This window comes from Scleropages formosus, chromosome 18 (assembly GCF_900964775.1).
Source record: "Scleropages formosus chromosome 18, fSclFor1.1, whole genome shotgun sequence".
Lineage (NCBI taxonomy): Eukaryota > Metazoa > Chordata > Actinopteri > Osteoglossiformes > Osteoglossidae > Scleropages > Scleropages formosus.
Window position 1 is genome coordinate 5,672,539 of NC_041823.1, and position 13,163 is coordinate 5,685,701.

Sequence of the window (13,163 nt, forward strand, 5' to 3'; positions counted from 1 at the left end):
TAACCAGAGTGCAGACCCCTTGATTGGAACCCTTGCTCACGGCACCTGGCGTCCTTCAACCCCTTGTGATGCCCCTGCATGTGAGGCCTGTGGGTTCAATCACCAGACACAGACCAGGCAGGGTTCTGACAAGCTCTTGTGCCAAAGTATGGGTTTAGTGAAGCCCAGGGCTGCATATACAGGACCGTGTTCGGGGGTAAAACGCAGTAAAACCCCGGTGACCCGTGCCAGCAGCGTGCTCATTCGTCCAGCGCTCCGCAGGGAGCATGTTGACTTGCTACGCTCATTTTATTTTAATTATCTAACAATAAGCGTTTTTCACTGAACCGTTTTTCTTTTCTCTGTTTTACTGCTCTGTCCTGCTTCTGAGATGCAGCTCCTCGAAACCGCAGCACGGGTTCAAAAAAGGGCCTCGTCCGGTCCTCTCTGCTCCGGCCCGCTCGACCCATTGCGTCTGCCCGACCCTGACGAGACGCCGCCGGCATTCGGCCCCGTGCTTTGACATGTTCCCATGATCACGTCACCCAACGGGTCAAGAGGCCGGGATGAGCAGGTCTGACGGAGACCCTGAGGAATGTCAACATGTTTCGGGTTCTGCCACGGGTCCCAGTCCGACCCGAGACGCACGTGCTCGGACGTTTGGCGACTCAGCAGAATGTCACCACGCTGTTATTGGTCCCGTGCATGGAAACCATCAGGAGCTCAGTGATGAGCAGCAGTTACACACATCGATGTACTGTGTGTGTGTACAGTATGTGTGTGTGTATGTGCGTGTGTGCAGTGCACGCCCTCTGCACCCTGTCCGTTGCCTTCATTCTGCCCCGTGTGTTTAACCGTAGCTGACAGTCTGTGTGAACCCAGGCACACTCCCTCCCAGGCTGGGGTCGCGACCCTACGCGGTCTCTTTGTTGTGGCTCCGCTGAAGAGCGGCGCAGGTTGTCTTTGTTATTGCAACAGAGCTCAGCCATTAAAGAGCTTTTGATGCTGGAATGGCAGTTGAACTTTCAAAGAAAATGACTTCATATTATAAATTTCTTTCCCCAAAATTAGAAGTTGAATTGTGGTCTTTTATGGTACTTAATGTAGTATTATTGTCCCCCCTGAAGTCGAGTCCTGAGGTGCTGCGCTGGGGGTCTTCAGCCCACAGCTGAGGGAAGGAGAAGGCGAATTACAGCATCTCTCGCTCCGGACCCTGTGTATGTTCTCGATGAACGGTCGTATTTCAAGGCCTCCTCGTGACCCATGCTCTACACAGTTAGCCATCTAACCTCTGACCCCTGACCCCCAGTAGTGATGTCACCCAGCGTCATCCTCACTCAGCACAGCCATTGCGTCCCTCCGTTTTGACATCACGGTACGAGGGGCCTGGTCATCTGCGCTGGGCAGATGGAGTGAGCAGTCTGCTTCAGTACATGTGGTAACCATCTCCGGCTAATTTACATTTTATTGCTGTCTGTCATTATGTCACAAGATGAATGAATAATAAGCGGCAGTTGATCCCACATCGGAATCTGAAAACGGGTCTGTGCTGGAGTTTACCTACTGGTGAAACACACTTTGCGGCATTGCTGTGACTCCGCAGCCGCTCCTGGGCGGACCAGTGGCCATCATTATACGCACCATGCAGGGGCCCTAGTGCTTAGGGCTGCTGACTTCCTCTTCAAGGACACAGGTTAGCATCCCACCTCCTGCCGCATACCCTTGACCAAGACACATACCCTGAACCGATACTGTAAAAAAATACCCTGCTTTGTGAATGGGTAAATCAGTGTAAGCACCTTAGTGTACAAACTTCGCAGTGTAGATATTTTTGGAAAAAAGTGCGTGGTAAATAAGTGTGAATCTGCTGTGTACTGTAGTACGGTGTTTGCTCGTCCCCTGGGAAACATGGAACAGGTTACAGTACTGACTTTGACCCCTACAGCCACATGCTTTTCACTGCAGCTGTCTGCTAACAGGGCCAGAGTGCTAACCAGCTCTGTCCAGTCACTCTTATTATTATTATTATTATTATTATTATTATTATTAGTGGTAGTAGTAGTACCGTCATTATTGTTATTTGACACGTTATCCAAGGTGACGTCCTGGGTGTGTCCCCTCCCCCTCCGGCCTTACGCCCTGTGTTGCCGGGTAGGCTCCGGTTCCCCGTGACCCCGTATGGGACAAGCGGTTCTGAAAATGTGTGTGTGTGTGTGTGTGTGTGTATCCAAGGTGAATTACAGGCACAAGTTTATGTAAGCCGGAACAGTGCTTAACCCTTGTACAAGCTGACCAGCTGACAACGGTCCATGTAGCACAGAAACAAAGTTATTTAGTAATTTAATATGCATTTCAAATAGTACACATTAGAGCGACACACTGTCTAAGTTTCACCCTTTAATTCGCTTTGCCGGAAAAAAGAGCAGCAAGTGGCAGGTGATGTCCAGAGGTGAGCAGCTGCAGACTCCGTATCCTGCAGCATGTGACTGCGTATCTCCGTGCGTCACTCTGCAAGGGGCACCAGAGACCTCAAATAGGTGGGCGCTCACAGCTGATGGGTCCGGTTCCAGCCGCTGGAAATGCTGTCAGATGCCCCACAGATGCGGTCAGCGCGATCCGCACCGCAGCTCTGTGCTCTCACACTCTTGAGGAGTTCTGCCGTTTGTGCGTTACGCCAGGATTAGCTCATGATCGGCTGCAAGTTTTTGATCACAGTTTGGTTCGGGTGAGAGCGCCGCGTGTGCGGTGGGGGTTCCAGGGGTCTGGAAATCAGTACCACAATTATATAATAGAAAGTAATGGCTGGAAAATGGGATTTAAAGTGGGGGGAAAGCTCACATGTGCGAGTTTTGAATTTATGACCATCTGTCAATGGATGAATTGGGGGGGTGGATACACACCTGGTCCACTGGCTGAGTTCATCACAGTTTAGCTTTACGTCTAATGGTTTAGCAGATACTGTTGTCCAACTCGGACTAAACGAACAGAGTTTGATTCAAATGCTCGACCTGTGAAGCGCAGTCAGTCTGTCGAATTACACTATTTTTGTTAGACAAGTAGCTGCGTGTAGAATTGAGCCTGGGGTACAAAGGTGTTAAAGAGAGATGATGTGATACAAGGTTATGGAGCTTTTAGAACATCAGGGGAGAAGTGGGTCTAGAGGAGATGCATTTTGAGACCCTTCTGGAACACTGAGAGGGATTCAGCAGCTCTGAGGGACAGAGGGAGCTCATTTCACCACATTGAAGCCAGAACCATGAACCTTCAAATATTTGATTTTGGAGATTTTGAGTGTGGAACCACCTGGTGGTCAGAGGTGGTGGAGCGTAGCAGTCTGGCTAGGACACAGGTCCTGCGGAGATGTGGGTGTGAATTGAATTAAATTGAACTGGGTTCTGGACTGAGGGGGGTGCGGTGGCACAGTGGGTTTGGCCTGTGCCTCCTTTCTGGTGTGTCTGGGGTTCGAGTCCCGTTTGGGGTTACTTGCAGCAGTCTGGCATCCCGTCCTGGGTGTGTCCCCTCCCTCTCCAGCCCTGCGCCCTGTGTTGCCGGGTTCGGCTCTGGCTCGCTGCAACCCCACTCGGGACAAGCAGTTTCAGTCTGTGTGTGTGTGTGTGTGTGTGTGTGTGTGTGTGTGTGTGGGGGGGGTTCTGGACTGGGGACGTACTGGATCCCAGCTGGCAGAGCGCATCCTATTGGAGTCCATTCTGCAAACCGTGTGCTTTAGGGTCCAGTGGACCTTCTCCCACCTCACTAATTGTTCTCCTCTGAAGGCACACAGCACCGCACACTTGTAACTCGTCTAACCGAGGGTGCTTTCCTTTGTCCCTCATCGAAAATGATGTGTCTGGGGGGCCCGAACCCAACATTTTATTAGCTTGTGCAGAAAGGAGCCAAAGCGCTGTGTCAGAAAAGCATATAACGAAGGCCGTTTGGTGTAACGTGCGGAACGCACATGCAGGAGGGCCGCCGGAATCTCGCTTCCTGCCGCGTTGTCTGTTTAATGGAACGCTGCACTCGGCAGTGGTGCTCCTGTCCAAGACCGAGGCGCTGCAGTCGCGCTCGCTGGCCTTCGCCAGATACCTTTCTCAAGTATTTTGCTTCCCCAGAACAAGTGAGGCTAACAAAGGCCATGTGGAGCAGATATCGCTTTTTCCTAACGCGGATACTTGGAAAATCTTACAGTTGTGTCGACGGAGCGCACATCCCTTCCTCATTAGGCAGAGAGAGCGGGGATTCTGGCACGGCGTCCGCGTGGAAGCCCAGCGTCGCCTTTTATACCCATCTTGTTTTTTAGCCTTTGATGACACTGTTTAGAGTAGGAAATATCTAATAATTCAAGCATTCTTTCTAATGTGTTGCCAGTGTGTTTAATATATGCCCGGAGGTCTGAAACAGTATCTACGGAGCTGCAATAATATACATTTAATTCTCAGGAAGGGAGAGCTGGACGTGGGAGAAGCAGCTGAGAGAACATGGTGAAGTGGTCTAATAGGAACCATCTGCACGTTCGGGTTCGGGGCGGGTGGGGAGGGAGGGCAGGGGCACCGGGGAGGGGGAGCGGAGGAGGAGGAGGAGGGTTGGTCGCACAGAGCTGCTCCGTCAGGAAAGTTTTTACGGCTTCATCATAACCATGTTAACGTAGAGCAGTAGTCTCTAATTAAAGGGCGTCTTCATGGTCCCTGCTGCGCGCGCCCATTTAGCCGACTTTTTTCTCCAAAGCAAGTTACAATTTTACGCCACTTTACTGTTCTTCGTGCAGCTGTGTAATATTTACACTATCAGTTCACGGTGAGTACCTTGATCAAGCAGGAGGTGGGAGGGAAGCCCGGGTCCTACGGCTACAGAGATGGTGACTTTAAGCACTGCGCCCCCTGCTGCCCCTTTCCCAGCCTCGTACCTTCACTTTCGCTTAAGTTTATTATTATGACTTATTTGCTTAGCTGGGGCCCGTCACCGGGTCTGTGCAAAGTACCCGTGCGTGTATTTTTAGCATTAGTCCAATGATTTGTTCAGGTGCAACGACCAGAAGCGGTGCTGCTCTTCCTCTCTCTGCAGGGTTCCCAGCTTGCGCTCTAACCCAAACACGGGCCTCACTGTTGCTTTTTGCGTCTGACCTCTCACTTTCCGCGCTCTCCACATCTTATATATGTTTTAGGAGATCCGTGGTGCACAGGAAGGCACTCGCCCCTTGGAGATACGCCGTTTGTTCGCTCTTTGCTCAGTTCTCAAGTGGAGGGTTACCGTCACAGGGTTTGACATTTCTCAGCTCGTTCTCGTTGTTCTGCAGGTGTTAGTAGAGCTTTCCAGAGTTGCGGGAAAAACACGGTTAAATCGTATTGATTTATTCGTTTTTTTTAATCGGAGGCTTTGATGGGGGCAACTGGTAGCGTAGCGGTTGCAGTTGCTACATTTGGACCCAGAGGTTGTAGGTTCATATCCCATCTCCAGCTGTAGTACAGTTGAGCATGGTACTTAGCCTAAAAATTTTTACAGTAAAGTTACCCAAATGGGTAAATAATTGTAAGTCGCTTAGTAGGATAAGTCGTTTTGGAGAAAAGCGTCAGCTAAATAAAATCGGTTTTATCGTTTTCCAGAAAGCAGAATTGCGACTATCCGAACAGTTGTGGACGAACGGGTCAGAGGAGGACACGCTGCAGCACACACAGCAGGGTTGTTGACCTGTACAGACAGCGCAAAAACATTAACAGCATCCAGACCAAATCACTGCTTCGATGTACCTTCGGTATACCATGGTATACTATGAACAAAATGACCACGAGGCATGGTCCGTATGACCTTTTCTGGAAAATGTTTTTTTTTTTTTTTTTTTAAATATCTGTCTCATTCATCTTCATATTTAACTGTTTATCCAAACTATCGACTTCCTGAGCATGTGTTACCATGTTATACCCTAGTGTTTTTGCCATTCCTCTCATTTACTGTAGACTGTGTTTTTGGAAGTCGCTGGAACGCAGTGCTCTTTTCCTGCTCTGGACACACACGTGCCAGTGTATCTGTCCATCACGGTGCGGTGCGTTAACCTCGGCGTGACACTGCAGGGCCGGGAGGAAACGGGACACATAAAGCTGGCTTTCCTGCCTCCCCATCGGCTCGCAGGGCGCTGGGCAGTAGCCGGTCCCCCGGGGAGAGGTCACCGAGGTCAAGGCTGAGCTGCTCTTGTTTCCTGCCGGCCCTTTGCTCCCCTCTCCGCTCCCGTCTCCATTTGGCTGCGTTTCTTCAGCCGACCCGCTTCGTGCCCACTTCCTACCAGTTCACCAGCAGCCCCTCACTCCCCCATCACCACCCTTCTCAGGCTCCTGCAGCCAGAAACAGAATCAAAACTCCAATGTTTGTTACAGATGAACTGCTTTAATTTATGATAATAAATGTTGATTTCATGTTTTTCTTGCATCGAGAATTAATTTATTGGAGGCGGTGAGGGAAGTGCAAGATGCCATGAGCTTGAGTCATGTTTTTATGCTCTCGCAGTTTTCTCGTTCCAGCTTACTCATTTGTGTACCAGGGAGAGGGCCGGCTGTAGGTACGAGTTCCCAGCCTCCCAGCCTCCAGGCGCCCACATTGCTGCAAATAAATGAAATATGACCTCACAATCCTCTGGTACCAATCGTTCGGGACTTATTTGGTGTCCTAAACCTGAGCCCATTTCATAATGGCTGTTTTGTTGCTTTTCAAAGCTGATGTGTAGTTCTCTTTGGTTTTGGGTTCGGGTTAGGGTTGATGTTTGTCTCTGGTCATCTCTGTTGGTCTCGATGCCCCTCTGGTTCTAGTTACGTACAGGTGGTCCTTGGCTTAGGACCGTCCGTGTTAATGACAGCTGTCCCATCAACCTTATTTTCATTATTTTTGAATCCCAATGTTTGGTCTTAACATCTAATGACGACAATTCCATCTGCTGTACAGTAACACCGGCTGGTCACCCTTCTGCATGTTACCGTATTTTTTACCATACTCAGTCAGCGTGTCTGTCCGCCACTATGTTTTATTTACGGAAATCTTTTATTTGCACTGCATTTTTTTTTTCAATGACGAGTGAAAATATGAATATTCGAGTGGTGAAGAAAAGAAGAAGCCAAAGAAAACACATTTTGAAGTGAAAGTGAAAATAATGCATGAAAATGTAATTAAAATAATCAGTTTTATTTGACGAAAGATTCAGATTTGATGGGGAGGTGCGGTGGCACAGTGGGTTTGACTGGGTTCTGCTCTCCGGTTGGTCTGGGTGTCAAGTCCCGCTTTCAGTGCCTTGCGATGGACTGGCGTCCCATCCTGGGTGTGTCCCCTCCCTCTCCAGCCTTACGCCCTGTGTTGCCAGGTTAGGCTCCAGTTCGCCACGACCCCACTCGAGACAAGCGGTTTCAGAGTGTGTGTGTGTGTGTGTGTGTGTGTTTTATTTGATATTAGTGTTATTTTATCTTAAGTAATGTGTGAAATTTGTGAAACTAACAAAGCACTGTTATACATTGAAGCATTCATGCATGTTAGTTTTTTTCTAAATCCTTAAGGTTTAAGGGGTTTGTGACTTATGATAAAGTTGACGTACAATGCGGTCGTTACAACGAACCCCCGTCGTAAGTCGAGGACCCCCCCCCCCCCCCCCCGTAATTGTGTGTTTGAGTATGTGGCCACAGGCCTCACTGTACTGTCGTGCGGCAGGTGAGCCGTCAGGAGCCCCGCAGCAGCTCCTCGTCTCAGCCCAGCATGGACACGTCGTCACGGCACAGCGGCGCACAGGACAGCGGCTTCGGCAGCGACAGCGCACGCATCCGCATCGTGCAGATCGAGCAACAGAGTGGTGCCAGCCACCACCGCATCGCCCGGCCCTCCCGCAAGTCCACCATCGTCAAGAACCTCAGCTTCGTCCCGTTCGACATCTTCCTCACCGCCAGCCGCATCTCCCTCATGACCTACGCCTCGGTGAGCGCCCCCAGGCCGTGCTCCGCCGTTGCCTCCCCAGAGAAGAGGAGCGGTGAGAAAGCGGGAAAGAGCGCCCTCAACATGCCGGAGGGGAAGCAGGAGCCAGCCACCGAGGCCACTGCCCCCCCAAGCATATCATTGCTGACGGCGGAGGACCTGCTGAACAGCAACACGTCCCACATGCCGGGGGGCCGACCGGGCAGCGCACTGCTGTCCCTGGAGAGCCTTCAGGCACCGATGCGCTCATCTGCCCGCCAGGCCCTCGGGGTCACCGTGGTGCGACAGCCGGGGCGCAGGGGAGCCGGAGATCTGCTCCTGGAGCCTCTCCTCCACCTACAGGTGCTGCAGCCATCTGCCTTGCTCAGCTGCCATCACCGCAAGCAGAAGCTGGAGCTCTCAGTGTTTGACGTGGCCCTCAAAGGAGTGCCCACTGACTACGTGTGTCTGGGTGAGGAGGCTCGTTCCGGTCTGTCGCTGCTCCTGTCCCCCCCCTCGTTCGCTCCCCACCACGTGCACTCTTCTCACCACGCTCCATTTCTGTCACCCTGCAGATCCTGGCAAGACCCTCCCGGAAGCTCTGGACTACAGTGTCTTCTGGGTGCAGACGGTAGCAGGAGAAGTGGACAGCAAGACGGGCATCCCGCCCCCACTGCTCTCTCTCCAGATCAGGGACTTTCTGAGCGGTCAAGGTGAGGCTGCCGCTGCGCTCGCTGCCAATGCCACGCTTTGTGTGTCGCCCGGAGTGACCGTCCACTGCTTTGTGTCTCACACACATCTGCACTGCGAGGTCCTGATGCGCAGATGTTTGGCGGAACTGTCCCAGCAGGGAATTGAGAAGCCTCCAATTTGGATTCCCAACCGCAGCCCCGCATCAAATGTAACATAAAACAAAGATTTAAACTTTCTGTAATTTTAATCCGGATGACTGCAGTTGGGGCTCATGGGTCTGGATCCAGTCCGTCAACACCCCAGTGCTGCTTTGTGTGCGTGTGTGTGTGTGTGTGTGTGCGTGTGTGTGTGTGTGTGTATGTTCAGGGTGAAAGGGTGCAAGTTTTTTGTGTGACTGGGAAAAAGTTGGGGGAAAAGATGGTGAGCGTGTAGTCATGGGTGTGAGTGACAGGGAGAGTTTGTGCGTGTGGTGTGTACACACTTGTGCATCAGTGTATGAATATTAATACTCTCAACTTCATTATGCCGCAGAGTGCCCCCCCCAGACTGCAGATGGAGGTGGTGGGGAGGGGCGCTTGCTGATTTTCCCAGTCCCCTTCTGTGTCGTGCCATCAACATTGTAGTCGAACCCGGGTGCAGTCAACGCAGCTGTGGTCTTTATCCTCATCGGCTGCATATGGCTTCAAACCCAACACTGAGCCCCTGGGCAGTGACTGAACAGACAATTGACACTCGTCACACACTGTGGACCGTGAAGTGTAGGCAACGGGTGGCATAGTGGTTTATGCTGCTGCCTTTCACTACACGGACATGGGTTCACATCCCACCCTTGATCAAGGTACTTGCCCTGAATTATTCCTGTAAAAATTACTCAACTGTATAAATGGGTAAATCCTAAATTGTAAGTAGCTTAACATTGCAAGTTGCTTAGGAGAAAAGTATCAGACCAGCGCTGGCGATCTGATCCATCCCACGCAACCAACCCTGCCTGGCGCTGGGATTTGTTCCGTGTCGGGGAGGTGTTTGATGCTGTCCAGATGATGGACGGAGGTTGGGGTTCTGCCAGGTCAGACTTTCCGTGCAGGAAATTCCAAACTGCACCAGTCGTGTTCCCGCACCCCCGAGGAAGACGTTCCCAATTATCTCTGTGACGTTTTCCCTCGTGGCTTCTGGTGCAGCGTGGAGGTCCATCGGAGGCCTCAGATCCGGCTTCCGCGAATACGGCGAGGGCGGGGGGATGCTGTGTGTGTGGCCCACCGCCAGGAGGAGCGCGTCCCAGATGGAGGCCTGTTTACCATGACCCAGATCGCGACCCCCCTCAAGACACCGAACGCTGTACATGTTCGCAGTATGAGAAGGAGAGAAGGAAAAAAAAAACATTTGCTGTGTTGCTGGTGTTCAGGGTAGCGTGAAGCCCCCTTGATTTGACCATGTTTCAATTTTGATCTCTTTCAGCGTAGCGAAAACCCAGAACAGATCGCCGTAAGGTCGCGGCGTTCGACATGTTTACAACAATATGCTTGCAATTTCAACAACGTTTCTTTGTAATTGAAACCAAGACCAATCAAATCTGTGCTCCCAAGGATACGAGACGAGAGCTGTTTTTGCGTGTTGTATACAGTAAACTGTATCGGTTTCGGAGCCCTGACCCTGCCGACCTGCGTTGCCTTTCCCTCAGCGTGAGTGTGTGGCATGTGCATGTGTGTACGCGTGCCTCTTAACTGCACCTGTGCGCATGTGTGTGTTGCTGCGTGTGTGTCTGTTCCTTTTTGTGCATGTTTCTTCCTGCATGTGTCCTGCTCGTGGCGACTTGGGTGAAGAACCGCCCGGAACCTGTTGCCCGAGCCCGGGTTCAAGGTCTGATCGCCGGCCATCCCGTTTCCTTGCCCGGCATCTTGTCGCGTCCTCTCACAGCTCTCGTGCCCCTCAAATTCTCCCGAAAGACCGAGGCGAGAAAAGGGCCTGCTTGCTCCCACATCCTCGCATTCTCGTTTTCTCCTGCGGAAAGGTCAAGAGGAGACGCGGAGAAACAGCAGCTACCAGCGTCCTGGAGTGCGGCGGCTCGGTCAGGTGATAGATTAGCTAGAACAAATTGGAACCATTACGGCAAAGCGTTCCTGGATCCCATCAGGCTGTTGGGGGAGAGACGTCCTGTCAGCGCTGCGCAGGAGACCTTGCCCCTCCAAACTGTCTGTAACCACCTAATTTAAGTCATATGACACATCGCTACCCTCAGCTGACGCTCGCCTCGCTCCATGTGCGAGCAATAATAGGTCTGCCGGTCCCAGCAGAGGGAGTCTGTCCGACCTGGGCCCCCCGCGCTCCACGTCGGACCCGCGGCCGCCCTCTTCCCAAACAGTCGACCTCCCGACGAGAGTCAAGCAGGAGTCTCGGCCGGGGTTATCAAAGGCAGCTATTGAAGCAGCGCCGGAGGGGAGGGCTTGGTCACACCTCCATCCCCAGGTTCAGTCTGGGGTTGCCTGAGCGTGACCTTGCGAAAAAAAGCGCGGCCTTAACCCGGGCACCCAGCCCGTTTGATCCGGCACTCCCCTCGGGCCACAAGAGCCTCCCTGTCAGACTTTAATCTCCTGGTTTACCTGCTGCTAATGAAGGTTGACACCTGAGAAGTGGGGAGAAAGCGCCGCTCAGGTTTTTCGCATTAACGCTGCGTCGAAGCCGCTCCGCTGAGGGTTCGCCTGTTTTCTTACGCAAGTCGTCGGGCGTCTTTCCGATGACATGCCGTGACAGTTATACGAGAGCGGGTTTCGGTGGCAGTAAGGTGTTCTCAATAGAGCCACTAATAAAACCCGCGCCTCATATTTGAGGCCTTCCACTTAACCTTGGGCTCTGCACTTTCCATCATTTACAGCCATCTGCACATGGCGTCACGCTAAGTGCTCTCAAGTTTTTATACGATGAGAAATTGCGCTCCTGTTTCTGTTCACGTGTTTTCAGGAGACGGACCAAAAAAATGAGCGATATGAGATCTATTCATCGATGCACAGTTTCTCTCCAGTGCCCAGAGACGATAATATCCTGAAAGTTCAAATTTTTTTTGCAAATATTTTTGTTACTTTTTGTTCTCATTTTTAGTTCTATCCTTCTAACATTTTAATATTTTCCAATTATTAATTTAGCAGACCCTTTTCTTCAAAGCAATGTAGAGCTCAGAGTAAAAAAAAAAAAAAACAACAGACACGTGATTCTGGAAGTGCAGCCTCTTAGTCCAGGATTGCTGTTTTACCACTGTACGTTACACCAGTAGTTGACAATATAATTTAGTTGATTTGAGTTGAGAATTGAGAGTACAACTGTTTTTTCAACAGGTAATGTAGTGCAATTTTATGGTGTGGATAGGAGATCAAGAGAGAAGTGAGTCTGAAAGAGAGGGATTCAGCAGCTCTGAGGGACGGAGGAAGATCATTCCACCGCATTGGAGCCAGAACTGAGAACCATCGCGCTTCTCATTTTGAACCTGTAATGAGTGGGATTGCCAAGCAATCAGGTTCTGTGGGTATCGAGGAGCAGATCCATTACGTATCCAGGAATAGCCACCAAGATGGGGCCACGGAGCAAAGGAGAGTCTGAAACCTGGGCCTGGGGGACATTTCTGTAACAATTGCCTCTCAGGCCTTCCAGAACTAACACTAACATGCTGTGTCCCTGAGAAGAGAAAAAAGACAGGCTTAGACAAGTGTTCTTGAAAAGATTGACTAAATATGTCCACGACGTTGTACTTTTAAGTCACTGGCTCTGAAAGCCAAGAGCATTTTGTAGGACTTTGTAGTGAAAGCGGTGCTTTTGCCCATCATGTTTTGATTACTGTGAACCTTCCACAATAAAAGCCTCCTACAGTGTGTACCAGCTGGGACCCAAATTGGACCCGGGTACAACCTCCAACAGAGCATAGCAGCTGAGCGCTTAAGATGGGCACAGGGCAACCTAATATAGGATGTTCCAGAAGGTCTCTGAAATGGGCCACTTCCTGCAGAACTCCATGTACCAAGCAGGTTTTGGAAAGGGAGCAGGGGTATTATCTCCCGGGCGGGTGTTTTTTTGCACTGGACCACTGCCTACCATGGCAATAGCTTCCCTCAAGCCACTGAAAGAGCCCAGGTGGGCAGTTGACAGGTTAAAAAGGTAATAAAATCCCCAGTTCCCTGCCGCACCTGGTGCTTGTAATTAGAAGCAGGGCTCCTCACCAGCCCCCTTCTTGAGCAGTGGTTACGGGAGGAAGGCGTTCTGGATGAGGCACACATGAGCTATTTATTTTGCTGCTGGAAAGTTTCTCGGTGATAACTGAGCTGGAAATGATAAGCTACATTACACAGTTCCGCGCAACCCCTCCCCCTCCCAACTACAGAGGTCCTAAAATATGCAGTATAAAAAAATGGACATCATAGTGCATTCGTGACGGTACCTGGGGAGTGAGGCTGGAGTCAGATAGAAGTGAGAGATGTGTGGCACCACTGGAGCACACAGAGCCTCCCTCTCCCCGCCCCATGTGACGGAGTGGAAAATCGAGATGATGGATGTGATGTGAGATGGCACAGTGTGTGTTCATCTGTCTCATTAGT

At 51.1% G+C, this 13,163-nt stretch overlaps 1 protein-coding gene across 4 annotated transcripts in view; it reads left to right on the forward strand.

The window, feature by feature from the left end:
* Positions 1–13,163, forward strand: part of vps13b (vacuolar protein sorting 13 homolog B) — a 249,181-nt gene that overhangs the window by 187,458 nt on the left and 48,560 nt on the right. For all 4 annotated transcript variants that reach the window (XM_029245971.1, XM_029245972.1, XM_029245969.1 and 1 more), the window contains exons 34-35: positions 7,657–8,365; positions 8,469–8,606. In XM_029245971.1, coding sequence (XP_029101804.1) covers positions 7,657–8,365; positions 8,469–8,606 — 847 coding nt within the window. The remainder of the gene's footprint in view (positions 1–7,656; positions 8,366–8,468; positions 8,607–13,163) is intronic.